Source organism: Dermacentor variabilis, chromosome 6, assembly GCF_050947875.1.
Source record: "Dermacentor variabilis isolate Ectoservices chromosome 6, ASM5094787v1, whole genome shotgun sequence".
In the NCBI taxonomy this organism is placed as follows: domain Eukaryota; kingdom Metazoa; phylum Arthropoda; class Arachnida; order Ixodida; family Ixodidae; genus Dermacentor; species Dermacentor variabilis.
This window is the reverse complement of record NC_134573.1, coordinates 72,061,553-72,084,079: the sequence shown is the minus strand read 5'-3', so window position 1 is coordinate 72,084,079 and position 22,527 is coordinate 72,061,553. Positions and strand designations below refer to the sequence as shown.

General features: G+C 45.8%; 1 protein-coding gene across 1 annotated transcript in view; it reads left to right on the top strand.

Moving 5' to 3' along the window:
- Positions 1–10,276: 10,276 nt before the first annotated feature.
- LOC142584206 (uncharacterized) overlaps positions 10,277–22,527 on the top strand; it is a 47,451-nt gene continuing 35,200 nt past the window's right edge. The window contains exons 1-3 of the mRNA XM_075694366.1: positions 10,277–10,457; positions 13,102–13,172; positions 15,316–15,402. Of these exons, the coding sequence (XP_075550481.1) occupies positions 10,319–10,457; positions 13,102–13,172; positions 15,316–15,402 (297 nt within the window). The 5' untranslated portion in view covers positions 10,277–10,318. The remainder of the gene's footprint in view (positions 10,458–13,101; positions 13,173–15,315; positions 15,403–22,527) is intronic.

Here is a 22,527-nt window from a genome sequence, read left to right as displayed (position 1 = left end):
GTTGATAAGAAGAAATAGAAGTATGTGCAATCAGTTATCACGTAATCAGAGGACACCTACCCACGCAATTCACTGTGCGCCATCAATTTCAAACAAGGCCGCGGGCAGATTATCACGAGCTCCAGCGTTCCATTTGTGCTTTCGGTCGAAAGCGCTACATCACATACCTTTATACTGCTGGCGAGCAGGGTGTGATATGTTGTTACACTGGAAGCATAGCTTGGAGAGGACGATCGACAAAGACTAGACAGGACAAGCGCTAACTTTCAACACAGCGTTTATTGTGGAGCAGGAGCCTATATACGCAACTGATTCTGCTAGGGGAAAGAAGGACCTAAAAGCTTGAGAAAAACGCCGCATGCCGCCATGCCATGAATTCAAGCTTTGTAGTTGATAATGCCACAGACGGCCTGCTGACGCTTAGAACACCTGCCCGTGCAATCTCGGATGCTTCCTTGATTTCCCTTGTCAGGTCTTTGCGGTGCCGGTACAAAATGACCGTTTTATCGAGCGAGGGGCGGCAAGGTGGTTGTGCAACACACTTTTTACAATGGGCCACCAGATGACCGTCTGTGGAAATATTGCCCACTTTATTACTGTGCTCTTGGAGACGCTCATTCAAACATCTGCCCGTTTGGCCGAAGGAGCACCTTCCACACGAGAGTGGAATTTTGTACACAACCCCCCCATCCTGCAAGGCACGTAATTAAGCATCTCGGTGTTTAAATGTGCATTCAGGCTTCCGCGTTCAAGTAGGTCAGCTCTTTTTGCAAACATTCAACATGTTTTTTGGAGTCGTGAAAACCACTTTTATGCCAGAATATTGTTCTACCTTTTTTATATTGTGAGACTCCTTGTGCAGGTAAGGTGTCACGGCTACTTTTTCTTTCTTCCTCTTTTCTTCCATTTTCTTTTTCTCTTCCGCTTTCTGCTCATCAGTAATGCGAGATGTAATTTTCTTTCTGCGATGCAAACCTTCGGCAACGGAAACAATGATATGTTTGGGATAACCCGCCTCCTCCAAACCTTCTACCTGCTTTTGCACACTTTCTTCGACAGCTTGTTCACATGACTTGCAGAGCGCGCTCGACAGGAAGGAAAGAACAATGCTTCTCTTTACCAGCTTTGAGTGAGCAGCGCTGAACGGCAAAGGAGGCTTGTTAGCCCTAGGCTCATACAACCAGCAAGCATAATCGTGGTTAAAACGCAGCCGCAGATCTAAAAACCTAATGCTGTCCTGCGCGGGCAACTCACGAATAACGTTAGCGGTTTAAAGCATGCGATAAAAGAGTCTAAAATACGAGAGACAATAGGATTTGAAAAAACAGGTCCATTTAAAACAATTGAAAAGTCATTAACATACCGAAATATTTTTAACATCCTAAGATTATCTAGCCGTAAAAAAAAGAGCGTGACCACAATGAGCTAAAAACAAATCGCTTAAAACCAGCGCAATACATGATCCTATGCAAACACCCTGCTTTTGCAGGTAGGTATTGTTGACAAAGACAACAAACGTTGACGTCAAATACAAGCATAAAATATCTAAAAAACCCGCCGTACTCATACCACAGGCGTTCTGGAAATCCACGGCACCACATTCATCAATTGTGGCCTCAACACAGGACAGCAGACCATCGTGCGGCTATGAATAAAACAAGTCCTTGATATCAACAGAAAAAGCTTTGGTATTATTGTAGTCACCAGATCTGATAAAGTCAATAACGGTTGAAGAATTTTTTGTCGAGAAAGGATCAACCACACTAAGCACTTAGAGGTGCTCTTGCAAAAAACTCGCGACAGACTTCTGCCACGTACCTGACTCTGAAACGATGACGCGAAACGGGCATTCTACTTTGTGAGTCTTCGCCGAAAAAAAAAACATGTCCAGACAGTCATAGTCGCTACCCTTGATTTGCTTCAGAACGTTCATCAGGTTTAGCTGCTCGCACAACTTCTTCGCGACGTGACCTCCCTCAGCGAAACGTGCGGAGTTGCCTTGAAGGCAGTGTGGACAGCTTCATAGGCCTTTGAATGAATGAATGAATGAATGAATGAATGAATGAATGAATGAATGAATGAATGAATGAATGAATGAATGAATGAATGAATGAATGAATGTTTGATGTTTTATGGCGCAAGGGCCAAGTAAGGCCAAAGAGCGCCATGTCCGTGGTAAGGACTTCGCAGTGTAATCATGAGTTCGATGAAGTTGGTGTGACGTGGCTGCAGAGGGGCCTTAAAAATGGTCGCGCTAAAGGGCGTAAAATCTGTATATTAAGATTATGGCGATGACTTATGACGTGTACTATGAACATTAGGATGCATTTAAAAAGAATGATACGGTGTGTAAAAATATATAAGTTATAAGATATGCTAGAGCACTACTGCCTCCTTAGAGCCCTTGAAACACAAGGGCCTGGAGGCATGTGCTATGCAAAACTGTTATCGCAGCGGCATCCTCTGGAGCGAGGATGCTCTACGAATTTAATGGGCTTATAACGTGTAGAACTACATCCTTTAAAAAGTCGAGGACTGCTTTGGTGTTAAAAAGCGATTCCTTACCAAGAAACATAGCCGGGTGCAGAGAGATGTAATAACGGTATGCAAGCGGAAAATGTTTCTTTCTTTCAGGTTCTGCTTTCCGACACTTCAAGAGGACATGGAGGACGCTCAGCCTCTCACCGCATCTACCACAGGTTGGAGGTTCACTTCCAGTAAGTCGAAAATTATGGGTCCCAAATGTGTGTCCTATTCTGAGGCGACAGAATAGGACATCTGTTCGCCGAGATTTTGTTGGGGAGGGCCAGAAACCTAACTGTGGCTTTATAACGTGCAGTTTATTATTTATTTCTGCGTCCCACATGCGTTGCCAGTGGTTTCGCAGTTTCTTTCGTATGTAAGGTTTCAGATCTGTTAGAGACACCAAAACAGTATTATTAACAGCAGGGGATGCAATTTATGTAGCCATCTGGTCTGCCAGAACGTTACCTTCGATTCCCCTGTGGCCAGGTACCCAGCATATGATGATATGCTGGCTAGATAGATAAGCTTTGCACAGGTCGGAATAGACCTGAGTAAGTACAGGATTTTTCTGTTTGTAGGGTGACATTAAGACCTTCACCACACTTAGGGAGTCTGTATATATTACGGCTTTTTGGAGTTTTGATTTCCTTATATGCTTTACAGCCGACCATAATGCGTAGGCCTCTGCCGCAAAGATACTTGTTTCTGGATGTAGTATATCAGATTCCGAGAAGGATGGACCGACGGCCGCATAGGACACTCCGGCATGTGACTTGGAAGCGTCTGTGTAGAATTCTGTGCACGAGTGCGTGTACTGAAGTTCTGGGAAATGCATTCTTATTTCGACCTCTGGAGCGTGTTTTGTTACTTCTAAAAAGGATATGTCACATTCTACGACCTGTCACTCCCAAGGTGGTAACAACTTGGTTGGATGCATTATACGAAGCTCGAGGAGTGGAATATACATTTCATGACTAAGCTCCCTCACACGAAACGAGAAAGGCCGTCTTACAGAGGGTCGATTCTGGAAAAGTGTAGAACACGTCATATCGTTAACAGTGTTAAAACATGGATATTGATGATTGGATTGTATATTCAGGAAATATGTAAGACTGGTGTAAGTACTCTGTAGATGAATAGACCATTCATTTGATTCCGCACATAAGCTTTCAATCGGGCTTGTTCTGAAAGCGCCAGTGGCTAAGCGGATACCTAGATGGTGAACAGGATCTAGCATTTTTAGCGCAGTCGGGGCGGCAGAGTTATATACTAAGGCACCATAATCCAATCGAGACCGAATTATGATCTTGTATTGATTCATTAAGCACTTGCTGTCACTACCCCATGTAGTCTGGGATAGAAGTTTCATTAGGTTCATTGTTTTTAGACATTTTTCTTTCAGATATTTAAAGTGTCGAATGAAAGTGAGACTATAGTCAAGTATAATACCTAGGAATTTGTGCTCCTTGTTGATAGGTATTTGTTGTCCACACAGTTTTAGGCAAGGATCCGGGACCAGGCCTCTTTTTCTTGTAAACAGAACGCGAGAGCTTTTTGGGGGGTTGATTTTAAATCCATTTTGGTCTGCCCACTTGGACACCTTGTTCAAGCCATGCTGTACTTGTCTCTCGCACACTGCGAGGTTAGATGGTTTGAAAGCTATTTGAATGTCGTCCACATAGACAGAGTAAAAAATGGCAGGTGCTAATGAAGCACGAAGCGTGTTCATCTTCACGATAAAGAGCGTGCAGCTGGGCACGCCTCCTTGAGGTACACCAGTTACTTGTGTAAAAGGACGTGAGAGAACATTGCCAACCTTTACCCGGAAGGCACGAGTGGCCAAATAGTTTTCTGTTAGGATTAGCATATTACCATGGATTCTCATTTCTGACAGGTCTCTCAAGATTCCGTAGCGCCAGGTTGCGTCGTATGCCTTCTCCATATCGAGGAATATGGATAGGAAAAACTGTTTGTGTACAAATGCGTCACGGATGTTTGCTTCAATAAGTACAAGGGGATCAGTTGTGGAGCGCCCTTCCCTGAAGCCACACTGATGGGGATCAAGCATTTTTCTCTGTTCAAGGCATTGAATGAGTCGCCGATTAATCATTTTTTCAAATACCTTACAAAGGCAACTTGTGAGGGCTATCGGGCGGTAACTTGCCACTGAAGAGGGGTCTTTGCCTTGTTTCAAAACAGGGACGACAATGGCTTCTTTCCATGCGGTTGGAAGGTATCCCACATCCCAAATTGTGTTCAAGAGTGCGATTAGTGTAACGTGGGTGTCAGTGTACAAGTTTTTGATCATTTCATACTTCATTCTGTCAGATCCCGGTGCAGGGCTCTTGCATGCACTCAAGGCAGCTCTCAACTCGGCAATGCTAAAAGGACGGTTGTATGGTTCATCCTGTCGAGATTTTCTGATGAATGGCTTGCATTCTTCTCTTTGTTTGAATTTGAGAAAGGACTGAGAATAATTTGTTGAGCTTGACGCGCTCTCAAAATGCTCCCCAAGTGAGTCTGCCTGGTCTTGCAGGGTGTCGCCTTGTGTGTTTACCAAAGGGAGTGAATATGTTTGTCGCCCTCTTATCCTATTAACCTTATTCCAGACTTCGGCCTCATCTGCATATGAGTTGATGCCCAATAAAAACTTCTGCCAACTCTCTCGTCTGGCCTGTCGGCACGTTCTCCTGCCTTGAGACTTTACTTTCTTAAAGTTAATAAGATTCTCCGCAGTGGGAGAAGCGCGTATCAAACCCCACGCTTTGTTCTGTTTTTTACGAGCGATCCTACATTCGTCGTTCCACCACGGGACACGCCGTTTGCATGCCAAACCATTTATTTCTGATATACATTTAGATGCGGCATCTATTATAAAGGCTGTAAAATACTCCGAGCAGCATCAATTCCTAGCGAGGACAAGTCATCCCATGAAATACTAGTAAGAGTTCTGAATTTCTCCCAGTTGGCAGTATCAGTCTTCCTCCTAGGAGCCTGTGGTGAATATTCCTTTTCTTTAGGTGTTTTTAGCAGTATGGGGAAGTGGTCCCTACCGTAAGGATTGTTGTTAACTTCCCATTCGAGTTCAGACAGTATTGACGGGGAAACTAGGCTAAGATCAATTGAAGAAAAGGTTCTGTTTGCGAGACAGTAATAAGTGGGTTCCTTTCCATTCAGCAGACACGCACCGGACGAAAAAAGGAATTGTTTGACGAGACGACCTCGCGCATCGATACGAGAGTCGCCCCACAAGCTGCTGTGTGCATTGAAATCACCCAGAACAACATAAGGTTCTGGCAATTGATCTATAAAGGATTGGAATTCATGTTTCGTTAATTTGTAATGTGGGGGTATGTAAAGAGAGCTAATGGTGACGAGTTTGTTTAGGAGAACAGCTCGAACCGCCACTGCTTCAAGAGGCGTTTGTAGCTGTAAAATTTGACGCGCAATGCTCTTATGGATAACAATGGCGACACCGCCCGATGATGCGACAGCATCATCGCGATCTTTGCGAAAAGTTATATACTGTCGGAGAAAGTTTGTGTGTTTGTATTTTAAGTGTGTTTCCTGTAAACACAGCACTTTCGGATGGTGTTTTTGGATGACTTCCTGCACATAATCGAGGTTTCTGAGAAGACCTTTGACGTTCCATTGAATTATTTGTGTATCCATTTTGGAAGTCAATAGGTGCTGTGTGCACAGAAATGGAAGTTATGCCTTAGATTACAGAGGTCTTTCGAGGCCCTGTAATCGGGGTTTTGCCCTTTCTGGGGCGTTCGAGGGAACCTCGCCGCTCCTTAGGCACTTGGTGTGCCTTGAGGATAGGTGTAGTGTCCATTGCCTCTTGTGAGGCGCCGGACACGTGCTCTTGCGAGCGAGAATTTACCAGCAAGGGTCCCGCCTTGGAGAGCAATACCCCTGCGCCCACCAGCTCGGAGGTCGATGGGGCTCCCTGGTGGATTTGGCTGCGCCGGCTGTTGCCAGCGCTGGAAGGGGCCGGGGAGTTTGGGGCAGCCTCGGCTTCGCCCACCTTCGGGTTCGGTGGCCCGGTCTGTTGGGTTGACGGAGCAGCGCTAGCTGCAACCGCCGCGGGGGCAGATGGCGTAACTGCTGACTCGCTGGTTGTGGGTCGGACAGCCGCCGGTGGCCGTTGTGTCGCTGCCCCCTGACACGTCACATCGGCAAAACTTTTCTTGGGCAGGTATGAAACCCGCCTGCGTGCCTCTTTGAATGACATTCTCTTTTACTTTGATCGTTACGATTTCTTTTTCTTTCCTCCAGGATGGACACGACCGTGAGTATGCGGCGTGCTCCCCATCACAGTTTACACAGTGGAGAGCATTCTCACAAGTTTCAGTGGTGTATTCTTGGGAACTGCATTTAGCATAAGTTTGGCGGCCTCGGCAGCTCTGCGAGCTGTGGCCAAAGCGCTGGCATTTGAAGCAACGGAGTGGGTTTGGCACGTACGGCCTGACACGGAGCTTGATATACCCGGCCTCGATTGACTCGGGCAAGACACTTGAACCAAAGGGGATTATTAAGTGCTTCGTCTGAATCTCTTTACCATCTCGCCTCATCTTAATTCTTCTAACATTGATCACATTTTGTTCGCTGAAGCCCTCCAGGAGTTCCGCTTCAGCCAGCTCAAGCAAATCATCATCCCACACAACACCGCGGGTGGTGTTCATTGTACGGTGCGGGGTTACTATTATCTGGGTCTCCCCAAATGACACTAGCTTCGGTAGTTTGTTATATTGCTTCTGGTCGCGGAGCTCCAAGAGGAGGTCGCCGCTTGCCATCCTCGACGCCTTGTAACCTGTACCAAAAACATCAGTCAAGGTCTTTGACACAAGGAACGGTGAAAGGGTTCGCACTGGTTTGTCTGGCTTTTCAGAGTGAATAACGTGAAAGCGGGGGAAATTTTGGATTTGGCACCCGAAAAACTGGAATAAATCTTCGGTGCGCCCTCGTTTCTGGGGGCGATCAGGAAGTGGGGGGAAAGAAGTTTCCATGAAAATAGAAAAATTCGGCAACAGCGCTGACAGCCCACCACGGAGCCCAACTAGGGGACGCGGCAGAGCTTGCATACAAGTCTGCACGGCGCCAGTCGTACGCCGTCACTATAACCGAATATGGTGTACCCAAGATTGGATAGCCACACATGGTTAACCCTTGCCGCCAGGAGAAAGGAAGTAAATAGAAGAGAGAAGGAGACAGGAAAGTTCAAAAAGTCAGAGATAAAGACGAAGATTCGAGGAGGGAGAGACAGGAAAAGGCGACTACCGATGTCCTCCAGGTAGGTCAGTCTGGAGGTGCCGTCTATGTGAAGCCGAGGCCGAAGAGGTGTGTTGCCTCCGCCGGGGGGCCTTACAGGTCCAGACACCCAGCTTCGGCTCAACCCCCAGGATCCCCTTTTCCCCAGACACGGCTAAGCCGCGCACGGCTACACGCGGCAGGGTCCAACCCTCGTGTGCTCGGGTACGTGGTGTCGCAACACACCAAACGCCTGCTGATGCAGACGCCTCTGCAGGGGTATACCTTTGAACGGAACACATCATGCCTCAGGATCACAAACCCGCCCTCTTCATCCGCTGGCAGAACACACAGGCCGTGTTCCTGAAGGGAACACACCACTCGTTTCATTCGCTCATCAGGACGCTCCTGTCCACATTTTAAGAGACGATTCACTTCCTGGGACACGCATGAATCACTTTCGTCCGCGGTAACGATGTATTACCAACCAGCCCAAGCCCATACCCTTCTATGATGTGTTGCTAGACTAGTCCGTGCGATCATCGCTTTCTGCCTCGCCCACGGGCAAACGTAAAATTTTTAAAAAGTTCAGGGCTTTTACGTACCAAAACGTAGTCTGATTATGAGGAATGCCCTAGCAGGGGACCTTAAGTCCACTTTAATACCTCGAGTTCTGCAGCGTACACCCATTGCACGGTACACGAATGATTTAGCATTCCACCCCCACTTAATGACGCCACTGTGGTCGGGGATTCAACCAGCGTCGGAGAAGCACGATAACCACAACGAGACGCCACACGCAGTGGCGCGAGCGCTAACCAACCGCGCCGCTGCAACCGACCGTCCCACGTGGTGTAGTGCCAAGGACCGAATGACGACGTTCAACGAACTTACACAGTTCCACCGCCAGGCTCGAAGGATTTTCCCACCCCCGCACCCGTGGCTGAGCCGAGCGGAGGCGGTTCTGTTCAGACAATTGCAAACTGGTTCCTTACCCACTCCAGTGTTAATGAATCATCTGTACCCGAAATTATATTGTACCCCACCCCTGTAACGGCAGAATCGGCCAACAGTACATGCAAATAAATAAAAATAAATATGCGAGTGATGTGTGCCGCGTGTGCCAGCGGGAGAGGGCCACCCTGACGCACATCCTATGGGATTGCACCTAGTTCCCCGACGAAGCTTCGACAAGTACAACAAATGCGCCGCGGCTGCGGCAGAATGCTACGACCACGAAAGCCAAACCTGGGCCGTCCAGCAGGTCTCGGCGGCTCTTCAAAGACAAAGGCCGAGCGAAACCAACGGAGCGTTGCCCCTCAGGGCGACCGACCGCGGGAATAACACGCGCTGGAGTTGACTAGAGACCACCCGCTGAGAAGAAGTCAGGGCCCGCGTCATGGCGCCATTTAGTCATAGTGTCGTTCTGCAGGCGACTAAATGAAGGTTTTTCTCTCTCTCTCACCAGCGATCTCGTGCTTAGCAGCGCAGCCATACCCGCTCAGCCACTGCAGCAGTTCGTGTCGCCGACAATGTCTGCCAGAGCCCCTTGACCCCTAAAAAGCGTTGAGTCACATGATTCGTACTCCTCGCTGCGAGGGAAGGAATTTCTTCCTTATGTAAATACATCTTCAACAACGTGTGCACCTTGGCCTTAAAGAAAACGCTGTTTGGAATACATGGCAGGAAACTTTGGCGGATTAGCAATTTCGACTCGCTCCTCCTCCTCCTCCTCCTCCTCCTCCTCATCATCATCATCATCATCATCATCATCATCATCATCCTATTTTACGTCCACTGCAGGATGAAGGTCTCTCCTTTCGATCTCCAATTACCCCTGTCCTGCGCCAACCAATTCCAACTTGATCCGGTGAATTTCATTTCATCGCCCCATCTAGACTTCTCCCGTCCTCGACGGCGTTTCCCCTCTCTTGGTACCCATTCTGTTATCTTAATGGTCCATTGGCTATCTAACCTACGCATTGCATGACCTGCCTGAATTCACTCATATGAACTCCTTATTAGGCTATTTGTAAAAAGCGCTTACCTTATTTCGTAATTCGGTACAAAGCACCTGCAGTGAAACGCAAGAGCATGAGGTGAAGCTTGATTATGCATGTGCAAATGTGGGTGGTATAGCTCCAGCTGCTCACGCAATAACGCTCGGACAGAGGTCACAGTGGTCGATGCCTGTTTTCCGTGCAAGACTGTTGAAATATTCCGTGACCGCTGCTGCTACCCTGTGCCTTATGTTTCATTTTTCTTTTTGCATGGACAGTCAAGCGAGAGAAGGAAAGCTCTGAAGCACAGCTGGAGCAGCGATCGAAAGGTGATCTGATTTGTTCGAAGCATGACGCAGAATGCGATTTATTCAGGCGACACCCAAAGAAATAGCACTCGTACGTTTATTTCTTCATCTGGGGCTAAAACTACCGGATAGCGTGCAGGCTCGCCGCCGAGGCTCCTACAAGCCTTGAAAAGGAGGTGTTGCGGTCTGACGACTTTCTTTCGGTGAGGCGCACACTTTACAGTGTACAGAATGGGGCGCTGCGGCCACACTGTCTTTTCTGTGATCGTGCTTGTACTCTGCTTGGGATTGACAGTCGGCTCCTTTCTTTACTGTAATCCACAGAACGCAGCTAAAGGAAAGCATGCTGTGAAGAAGATGCGCGTTTCAGGTAAGATGCCAAAAAGAATTATTTGTTTTCTTGGGTCCTTATTTCTTGTCACTAATGGCATCATAACAAAGAAAAAACAGTTGCAGCAACACAGATTGTAAACACTGGAACGCGAAGCCTCACAAAAAGTAAACGCAGGCGTAGTTACTGACGACCATTGTGCGCACGCAATCATGAACATTTAATGTGAACTTATAATGGCAGAACATGTGTTGTTGCGAGCTCCAGTGCGACATTTGTGAACTTGCTTCATGTTTTGTTGTCATAGCAACTGTGCGTGTACACATCAGTCTCCTTGCTAATACCTTGTTCATATCTCTGTTATCATGAGTCATGACTGCTTATGCGCAAAACAAATATGGTTATATTGCATTTCTTCACATTGGAAGATGCGTAGAAGTTCGTGGAATTTGAAACATTGAGCAGGATGGAGCCGGCACGCATAGGTCAGCGGTGGTCAGACAGAGACTTTCAAAGAACCACAACCAACATTTCAATTTGTTTGGGGCCCTTATTAACCGCGGTATAGACACAAGTCTTTCTCTCTATTGAGTGTTTGTATTTAACTCTAAGAAAAGCCATTCTAAAACATCAAATGCAGAAGCTTCTACGAAGTGCCTAGTATGAAAAAAGCTGGTGGAGTGTGCGTACATTTTTATACTTAGTGATAGTTTAATTGAGCTTTGGGTAGAGAGCGGTGGCATTCAGTCGAATAGCTTGCGGGCAGCAAAACGCAGCTTCGCCATTCTTGGTCATAACGCTATGCATGACCAATTTATGAATATCGCGAAAAGTCGCATTAGTGCACTTGTCCGAGAAGCTATTCCGTCCCTGTGTTCTCAATATCGCACACTTTAAGGCATAAAACTCGTTTTGGTTTGATTGGAGTTCTCTTCTACAAACGCTTTTTGTCAATATACCAACGCCACTTAAGGAATACATGTTGAGCCATGTGCACCCAGCCATTTGTGGTCAAGTCAAGTTCCCTGGAGTCGGCATTAGCCAATGCGTTCTTAGGGCTGGGCGACAGGCAGTGTGAAAACGAGTAAACTAAAAGCTTTCTTCAATAATCACGGGTCAAAGTTGAAACAAACCCTTTTGAACGCAGCTTAATTACTGCGCTATCCCTCGACTACACAGCATACGAAGGCTTGCCAATTTGTGTTGCTCAGCACGCGGCAAAATTCAGCAATGTGAGCAAGGCGACTACTAACAAAACTCCTTTGATCCCATTGTCGCATCCGTAGTCATATATTTTAAAGAAATCTTGGTCTGCAGTACCTGGAACACACGGTATATGCGGTCTGTTCTACCTAGCGAGAAGAACGACGAAAAAAGCATCCCGTCCCGCACGTCATAACCTCGAAAATAGGCGAGGCATGCAAAAGTAATCCCTAATCTTTGCATGCTTCTCTAGAAAAAAGTTGGCACAACAGCATGAAAACCGGGTTCTTAACATGCTTACCTTCATGTAGAGTCGGTAACCCAATGACGCCGGATGACAACCGGGTGCACTCTCATCGTGAACGTCTAATAATGCGAAAAGGCGAAGTGGCTTGACTGCAGAATGAATATGTGCTGGATCGTTCAGATTACAATTAGCATTTCGATGCACCACTGGTTGCCCTAAGAAAAAGTTTTTTTCCCACAAACCTTGCGTGCGCTCATCAAAAGTTTCAGAGATCATTCTTTGTCTTGCACAAGCTCGGCTGGGAAGTCTGGTAGTTCTAAGCACAGACAAAACAAAAATATAACGGCGCTCCGACATCTTATAAAATTCTGTATACGACCGCCTTGTGGAGTGGCACAAGGTGGCCGTGTACGAAAGATACCATTACCAAAAGGCACCGCTGACCAGTCTTGGGAAACTATTATATATATATATGGCACTTGTCGCGCAGACAAAGGTGCTGGGATTTTACCACATTCGCAGCGCAAGAAGGTCAGTGGTGAGCGTCTCTAACAGCATTTGAACCATTGTACATCTGTATCATGATTTGTCCATGTCTCATTCATATGCTCCCAAGCCTTCCATGTTACTAAAGTTCAACTGTGTATCGACGTACTATCAATATTTTCGTGGAAAGAAAAACAAAATTTTGCACATCTCACGCGCACAATGGGAACTGAGATTATGCGAATCATTTTGCAAATACTGGCTATCCAGCTTCGTTCGTGGTTCTTGAAATTATTACCAGATGGACCAAGGTGTTTGTGTAAACCGATTGCGGGTGGTCGAGGCCGCGTTAAACCAGCGCGTTAGGCCATCTGGTAACGCTTTGCAGAATCTCATACCATGCTGTATAGCCCTCTATGCCACCATGCTTGAGGGAGGGTAAATTCATTTGTTAACCACCTCGTGTGGGAATTTCGAAACATTTTGGGAAATGTAGCGGCCTAAGGAAGGACATCGTCTCAACGCTGGGTCCGGGCGCAGACTCACGTCAGAGGCACTTTACTCACTATGAAGATTTGCGTGCGGAAATCCCGTAGTCAGGGGTAGTTAGATCCATTACCCACTATCCCAAATAGACTTAGAACCATTGTTTAAAGATGTTATTCTCCAACTCTTTGCATATGTAAGGCAAGAAGTTATGTGTGTTAGTTAGAGAGGATTTGATGCCACACCATGGCTCTGCTGCAGGTGCCGCGGCCACATTGATGAAGAATTATAGACGTTGCTTGCACTCCAATTCCACAAGAAAGCTGATCATGGTAAGAAATGAATTCCTTAACGGCCTTCTTTATATAGTGAAATGGCCAGACGTTTGGTGCCTTGCTTTCTTTGCAGCGTATAAATTCAACAGAAACAACGTGAATGGGTGAATTTGCCTGGCCTATAGATTTATCCAGTCGTATAAAACACTATTTTACAACAGTGTATTCAGCATGCTGCACTGACGTGAGAGGCATCTTTACTTTGCGCAGCACCAATAATAATAATATCAAAACAACCAAATAGAGAAAAGATTGCTTAGTGTTGTACCTCGTTCTTAAACTGCTGCAAGGTATGTTAAGTATTATGATTTGCCGGAGCAGTGCTCTCATAGATGTCAGTGCTTGGAAATTAGGTCACAACTTCTGAAGTATTGCAAAGAACTTGCACAAATATCTTAACATGCTCCTAGCAACGCTAACTTTAATCAAAACAATTTAACGGGTTCCCTCTTTAAAGGTACTCGAGCTATAGATAGTATTTAACTATTTAATCCAGTTGTCAAGAAACGTACAAAACCAACTGAAGTTTCACAGGGGGCCTCAGATAAAAAAATATAATTTTATTAAAACATAAGCATGTTGGCAATTAATACAGAGAAATTATCATGCCACCATGAGGAGCCCTTATTTCTAATATTAGCTGATTTACCTACGCTACCATATAATATAAAGTGCAATTACGAAAGATAAAAACACAAAGAATTTCATATGGAACACGTATGTTAAGCTGGATGAAGTTAAGAACATACATGGAAGTAGGGCTCTTTTTTAATGCACATAAGACGGGACAGTTATTGTATTACATCAGTACTAAAGATCCATAAAGCTTTAAACTGAGGGCAACATTGAATTAGTTGGGCACAATCGTCGGATTAAAAAAAATCCCACGGGTAGAGCGTGAGCTCACCTAGGTGTGCCAGTTGTCGCAGGACATGGTTAATTTCGAGGTTTGCTAGTGACACCTTAGTCCGGTTGTCGACATTCGTGAAGATGAACTTGCAAGTGCTTCTTATGACGTTGATGACTACTGCAAAGCGCAAGTTAGGGATAAATAGATTGCTGCTTCTTGGACAAGTTGGGAATGAGGCACACCTAATAGGAAAGCGCACTAGCCACTGACGTTTATTTGCCGGGTTGCGTAGGCATAAGATCACAAAACGCGTCACGCTCGCTGGTTTCATCACTGCTGAGTTAAGAAGCACATCTTTTCAGAAAAAGAAAAGCAAACACTGGACTGATAAACATGGGGCCTTCGTTGATGTATATTACTTTCCCTTCTATGGGATTTCACCCGTATATTCATTTACATAGAGGCTGATGTTGTTGAGCTTTCAAAAAAGAAAAGAAAGCAACACTCACCTAGTCTTGCTGATTGACTTAGAGGTGCCCTACCAGCAAAGTGTTTTCTGTCTCATTCATAGACTATTCAGCCTAGCGCATACCTGCAAAGAAGAAAAACATATTTTCCCCGGAAAATATTTTTTTTATTTTTCTGCCTAGCCATATCACTTCTCCAGCCTTTAACTGCAGGCGTAAATGAACCAGTCAAAGGCAGTAATGCAGATTATTAATTGCACTTTCTAGCTACAGGCCCCGGTTTCAAGAATATTCGGATTTTTCGCAAATATAGCGCGCCTACAAGTTCTGACGTCCATCGCACAAACGAACTGTCCACAACTTATAATGACACTTTCGAAGATACTAAAGCATTTCAAGAAAGACCAAAAGTACAGATGAGCCCTTGGAAGTGCTGGAGTGCTAAAAGCTGCTAACATAAATATTGTGCTATAGCCCATTGTGAAGTGGCAGACCTGTATCAAGCAAAATGTAAATACAAAACAGTGTAAGAAATTCACAAAATTACCTACTTGTGAGTATTTTTAGGCTCGCTCTGTAACCGCAAGCAAAAGGTATTGATTTACCTGAGGTAACCGGTTTAGTAGGCTTGCGCAAGATCTGTATTCTTTATATTGTGGTAAGGTGATATTTAAGTTAATTGCAAGCTGAATGCTGGTACTGAGTGCTCGTATGCTCAAGAGCCTTTTGGCAGTGATCGCCGACACTGATCGCCGTCACAGTGATCACTCTCAGCGATCACTCCGAGTGATCGCCGTCAACGCTGTATTAACTTTCCTTCCAGAAATATGGTTTCGACTACAACTTGACAACCTGCAACCTTCACGCCAGTCGCGATGATATCTGCAATAACCCGGATCTAGTTGCGGAGGTGAGCAGTTGCACCTATCTTTTACTTTTTCTCAACAAAACGTGACCGTTTGCTCGGCTGCAGCCAGGAGAAAGATTTTGTCTTTCTGGATGTATGCTCACTTTTTATTCTGGCACATTAGCCAGGTGCTCGTTTCACTAGTAGTAACAGGCAGCTGTGACGATGATTTCGTTCCTAGCATAGTTCTTGGCTAGTCAGTCAGTCTGGGGGGAACATGTTGATTTAAATATTTATTTATATGATGCACAAGGTTGCGCCTTTTCTAAATGCTGCTCAGATGGTTTTGCCGCAGCACCGTGATGTCCGAATTAACGCTCCATATTTATTGTTCGAAAGCTGACCTATTGCACTTCACTTCGCTCGTAAAATGAAAACGAAATTTACATTGTGATAACATTGTGAATCCACCTTACAATAACCATCATTACCATCAAATGCGTAAGCTCTTACGGTTACCTCACCGTACACAGCACCATATCTCTAACTTTCTTCACGTGAGCTCCATAATTGACAATGCCAATGGCATGCTCGGGTACATCCGCCGTAACCTCTCCTCCACACCTGCCTCAAGAAACGTACTCATGTACAAGACGTTAGTTCGCATCAAGCCAGAATACTCCGTTGCAGTGTGGGATTCCAACTCCGAGAATCTAATTCGTGCCCTCGAATTAATCCAAGATAATTCTATTCGCTTGGTTCTTCATAACTACAACCGCCAATCAAGCATAGGCGCCATGAGAACTTACGTAAATTTCCTCCTCTTGCTTCTCGTCGTAAGAGAGAGAGAGAGAAACTTTATTGCAATTGTAAAGATTTGAAGGAGGGGTGGTCGGAGCCTCTCAGTCCAGGGCCCCACTGGCCTCTGCCGCCTGCCTGACCTGGCTAATTAAGGACTCTTGTCCTGCCAGGTCGGAGCGGGTGAGCTGTGCCTCCCACTGCTCCATTGTCCTACTGGTATTTAGCCTATGAGGGTGCTTAGTGCACTCCCAGGTTATGTGTATTAGGGTAGGTATGCCACCGCACCAAGGACAGTTGGCCCTATAACGAGTGGGATACATGGCGTTTAACAATTTTAAATGGGGGAACACCCCGGTCTATATTTTACGCCAATCGGCGGCCTCTTCCCCGTTAAGTTGTGGGTGGGGCGGCGGTTATTTTCTGCGGACTCCACGCTGATGAGCAAGGATGTCTTTGGCATTTAAATTGGTGGAATTTTGTGAGGGATAGTGCGGGTGGTTGGGGTTAGAAGAGGACGCCGTCGCTCGGTTAGTGAACCCTCGAGCTAACGCGTTAGCCTTTTCGTTCCCCTGTACCCTCGCGTGGCCCGGGCACCAGAGTAGGCGATGATGGTGGTTGAAGGATTTGGGGATTATCGCGAGGCTAGCCGCAGTCACGTGCCCCTTGAGAAACATGCGACAAGTCTACTGGGAGTCCGTGACCACGACCGAGTCCCTTTGCGAACGCTCCGCGTGGGCGAGTGCGATCGCCACTGCTAATATTTCAGCCGAGGTGGGAGATCCTGCCGTGGCCGACGCAGTAATTTGCTGTTGGCTGATAGTGTTCACGACTGCCAGGGCGTACCTCCTTTGGTAGCGCTGCCCGGTCGCCTCTGCATACAGAGCTGCGTCCGTGTAGTACGTGTTGTACCTATGGTTATTAGAGTACGCTGATTGAATGTGTTGTGCGCGTGCTTTGCGCCTTTCTTTGTTGTACTCGGGATGCATATTCTTTGGAATTGGGGCTACTGTAATTTTAGATCTCATCGAAAGAGGGAGAGGCACGGCCTGCTCTGTGAGATAAATGGGGTATGCTGGGATATTCAGTCTAGCCAATATTGCCCTACCAGTTTTTGTGAAGCTGAGGCGCTCCCTCTGTCGCATCAGGGTGGCTTGCCTCAGTTCGTCGAAAGTATTGTGCACTCCCAAAGCTAACATGCGCTCCGTTGAAGTACATTTAGGCAGGCCCAGAGCAGCTTTGAAAGCGGTTCGGATTATTGTGTTAGCCTGCTTTTGCTCCTCCCTGTAAAACTTTCTGCCTGCGTTTATTCCAAAAACTCTATTACCATTCCCCTACTCTTCCTGATAGGCTTATTACTCTCCTTGAATACGTATCCGTTAGATTGGGTCATTCTAATAAAGTTGGTCTTATACGATGTCTGAACAAAACATGCGCAACCTCCAATTCGCGCTTAACGGGCACCACCTTCCCAAATCTGTAGTCGCGACCACCAATCATGAGCAGTTTCGTTCCGATCAAGCAAACATTGTATAATGAAGTGATCTAACTTGAAGTTATTCTTGTAGACATATCCATCTTTTATTGTATTGCAGTTAGCAAAGATTGTAAGTGTTATTAAAATGATGTTACTCCCCTCCATAATACCTTTGGCCCGGAGGATATTATTAAATTAATATAACTAATATTTATGTAGAATCTCATAACTATCCTATACAGGGCATTCACGTTAACTTTAGCCATGTTTAGAAAAAACTGCTAGGACATGCGATTCATAGACCAGCGGTGATCGGACGTCAGCCTTTTTGTTCCTCCAAAGAATTAAACATTTCCTAATATTTCATACTCATGGCATGGCATCCAATGAGAAAACTGTTATGTATTTTGTTAATTTTTTCTTTTCCTTTTTTGTCAAAGGTGCTCCTAATCAGTAGTTTTTGTGACCCACGAAGCCTTGCGCATATATTTTTTTTCATTGTTTTACTCGCACTGCATGAAACTGAAAAGTGCGGCATAATTGTACGCCGGCACTCTGCGACACCGGTGGTCCTAAACGTGATTTGAAGCAAATAACTCCGCTAATTTAGAAGCCGCTTAGTAATTGCGTAGGCTGCGGATGGCGCACGGGCGCACAAAGATTAGCATTTTTCAAGCCACGTTGAGGGCGCAATAAGTAAATTCGCTCAACATAGAGCACTGAAATTGACTTAATGGGCTATGTTAGCACAAAATGCTAGCTTTCCCACCTGAAGTGCCGTCGAAAGACCAAAAAGAAAAACTCGATTAGTTATTCTTGAAGAATCAGTCCGATACTTATGACAAAACTTACCCCGGTGGCGGCATACAACTGAAGAGCGAAAATCATTGGATATAAAATCGTAGATTGTGCCAGTTCTAGAGTGAAGCTCATAACGTGACTATACTCGCAGACTATTCTTGGCTAGGAAGCGGAAGCTATGCAGGCGCAGCACCTGCACATGTATTTCTACGCAAAGTACTTCCGGCAAGTTTAGCCACAGTTTCGCTTTCGGTTTCTACAACCTTTCACTGTTTCTTTACTTTAACGAAGCCAGATATAGCTTACCCGGTGTAAGTTTTCGAAACTCATTGATGTTAATAGACGTCCCATACGTATTGAGTTCTGAATTTTGACTAAGCAGAAATTGTCAGTCTCATGTTGGCGCAACGTATATTTGTTTCAAAGAGAGAAAGGTTCACGGTAATGTTGATTATGGCACAGCTACCTACTTCTTTTACAGCGAAGTGGCCAAGAGTGGCGAAGATTTTTGTTTTGTCTAGTTTTTTTTTGCAAGTCATGTAAGAATATTCAAACTGCGCGGAATCGAAAATTTTATTCCCGAAAGGCGTTCCCAGCAAGACAAAAATATTTGAAAGTGGAGGCACAAGCCTCCTCTTATAGTTTACCACGATGTTTTCCGATTTCACGGCCGAATTAAATGCAAACTAAGAATGTTGCGCTGGAAAATCGTCCTGCTCATTTTAATACACTTCGCAGTAAATTAGTTCAATGCGCTTTTTCTTGCTGTCCAATAACTAAATATTGTAAAGAATACAGACATGCTTCAAATAAGAAAAATTTTACTTTAATGCGTCTTGACGCGTTTTCTATGGCACACATAAATTTAAAGAACACGTCAAGAATGGAAGTTCTTTTGCTACATTTATGCAAAATATTATCTTTCTACATAAGACACAACAGAAAAAAGAAAATAGTTAAACAAAATTTTTGAAGAAATCTCTTTCCCAAAAAAAGAATAAAGCAAGAAAATCTCGCGTTCCCGTTTTTGAAAAAAATTTGGATGCAAGTCCGCTTTTGTCAGGCAAAACGTTGGCGTGATAATATGTTTCGCCATTTGCTGTATTCACAAAATATAACGGGCCAAAGTGGCCCCTGTTGAGCGTGCTGTTTTACGTGCCGTGATGACTCATTTTGGTTTGTTAACATTTATATCCTTTTAAAGAAAGCAAGGGCAATGGTGCCACAAGTGAAGGAAAGTTTATCTGGATTTTCTATTGTGACAACAACAGAGAACCGTGTTTTCTGCTTTGTTTTCTGGGGCGCAAGAAAGCACAACCTCGGCACTATACTTGTGGTGCTCGAACTAATAATTAAATAAAATAATTAATTGCTTGTCCTTTGTGATATGTATTTAAAAGGGTCTAATCACCGTCAGCCGGCTAGCGCCAGTTCTCGCAATGGACAGCGCACGTCTGCTTGACTGATCGCGGGCACACATTCACACATGCCATGACTAAATTCCCAGCACACGCGACACTGATTTTCACTCCACCGACATCTGCTGACGGTGCTCCTCGATGGCTGCAGCAGGCGTATCAAGCAGGGCCACATGCTTGATGTTGCCGCTAAGTTGGGAGACCCTCTCATGTGCCGACTGAATGGAGGCGGCGCTTCAGACTTCAAGTTGTGCAAGGAAGCTTGGCGCTAAGGGGTCCACCCACACCGTCACAGGCGTTCTTCCCATGCCCGGTAGAGGAGAAGTATCCCCTCAAGGGGCGTGTACTTGGAGTGGCACAACTCCTATAGTTGGTACCTATGTTTAAAGTGGCTCGCTAAACCATCGCTGATGTATGTTACGTGACAATAGATGGGTGCTTTTTCATCTAACACTTCATGCACTCTACCTAGGGCATAGCAGGCGTGCGCTGCGTAGTGATGCATGTCGTCGCTTATGACAGCAAAGCTGTGTGTTGCTTTCCTTCTCGTGGCGACACATGTGAAAATGGATAATTGTTTGTTGTACCAATGGCACGATTGTGTTTCGTTTTAGAGATGTACAGTCCACATTTCCGCAAAATCAACATAGAGAGGGATATAAGGAAGCCAGTGATGTTAACCAGTCAAGATTCCGGTTGGCTACCTTACCCTAGGGGAAGGATAAGGGGAAGAGAAAGAAGGAAGTCGCGAAATCATAATGCCCGACAATGCTCCCGTGCTGCTCGCACTTCTTTGCTTCATGAATAGCCGCGTCTTGAGTATAACGTATGCATTCGTGAGGAATCCATTTGGTTATCCGTTTGCTGAGGGCTTTCACAAATACGGTTGGTCTTCTTCATCAAGTCACTGCTTTCCCAAATCGCATATGTAACCTCTTCTCGTCGACCATTCGTAGACTGGCCAAAGTGAGGCTGTCACTTCATGGGCAACGCTCACATTCACCTAACATACGATCTGTGGTTGGGAAGCCAGAAACATGCAATGCTTTCATGCCTTTCAATTAGATTTCCATGCTCGTTACGTTTTCAAGCGCGGAGACAGAAAGGTTGGCATTGGCGCTATAAACGCGAACGCTCACCTGTAGTTGTGGTGCGAGCAGCACTTATTTTGGACGCAGGCTGTAAAACTTTCACAGGGCGTTGGCATTTTCGGGGTGAGCTACTTTGAACATATGGAATTTCTGACGGATAGAACAGGTCATAAACCGCTTTGAGACGTACTATCTTGTCCGTTCGTGATGACTGATGCAACGTCTTTTTTGTTCGGGCTCTGCCGAGAGCGCACAAGTTCATCCTTGCTGAAGTAAGCGAGCGCAGCTTGTACATACGATGGGCTTAACATTGACCTTGTGTACGGATCAAAATATGGCCACATTGCATGCTTCTCACGCCAATTTCGCGCCTTTCTGAGCATGCACGCTGTGACAGCTGGGGTTTCCTCTTGAACGCGTTTGTTTTCAACTTCTGGTGGCACGATGGTTAAGAGAAGGAGGCGCTCTCGATAGGTCCTTGAAGCCTCGTAGGCTAGCTTCAAGCTATCTAATCTGCCAGTGCAGGCACGGCATTCTGTCACTGAGGGTTGAGGTGTACTGACGATTCCGTATGCAGCGCTTAAAGTTTAACGTATCTTCGTCACCACAAAGCTGTCAATCTCGGCCCGGTTTCTCTTTCCGTAACGTCGCCTGCTGCGTTTGTGAATGGAAGATGGCGGATTCAATGGTAAACATCAGAAGAAAGTTGTACGTACGTGTTCAAGTCGCCAATCGTGTCTTCTTCCTGAAGGTATGCCTCGTCTGCTTCACCGCGGGTGTCACTAGGGGAGAGGATTTCTTTGGGGCACGTAAAGCAGTGCCAGCGGACTTCGTCGGTGTAGCGAACATCCTCAGTCTACGGCAGTACCTTCCGCAGGGAGGCAACATCTAAAACGTTTGAGCAGTGCAAATTTTTTTCTTAGCAATCTTCTTCTTGTGAACGCGTAATTAATGGGCACAGAATACTCGGACCGAGATATGAGCCGCATGCATTGCGTGTAGTGAACAGCTACACTAAATCGAAACTTTTGTACTGAACAGCACCACACTCTGTCGCTTTTTTCTGTGCCTGTAGAATTTCTCACGGTTTCATTTTTTTATGAACAAGGCTGTCTAAACCTTTTCTCTGTGAAAACGAGTAGGCCACGCTCGCTATCGAAGGACAATGTCTGTCTTGCGCCACCAGTAACCTCTGCTGTTCTCGGCGTGAGAAAGCATGCCACCAACGTGCTGACAAATAATCATAAATAAGGCAACTTCGGCAGCCTTTGGCTCAGTCATGCCGCACTGCACTTTTTCGGAGTGCTGAAACGCGGAGGTGAAGGTCGAGGTAAGAGAGGAAGACGTTATCTTTGAGTGGCGCGGAAAACATGTGATAACGGGAAACGAAATAAGTGGCTCGGGGAATGACTCAGATGAGTTTTTAGAAAGGCAAAGTGTGACTCACACGCGGTGGTGCCAAAGAAGGTTCCAGTATCTTTTGCACGTGGGGGATGGGGAGGAAGCAGTGAAGTAGCGGTGAAGGGTGCAGTGGTGGCGTAGAGGTAGAGCATCCGCCTCGCATGCAGGAGGAACGTGGTTCGAATCCCGGTGCCGCGCAATT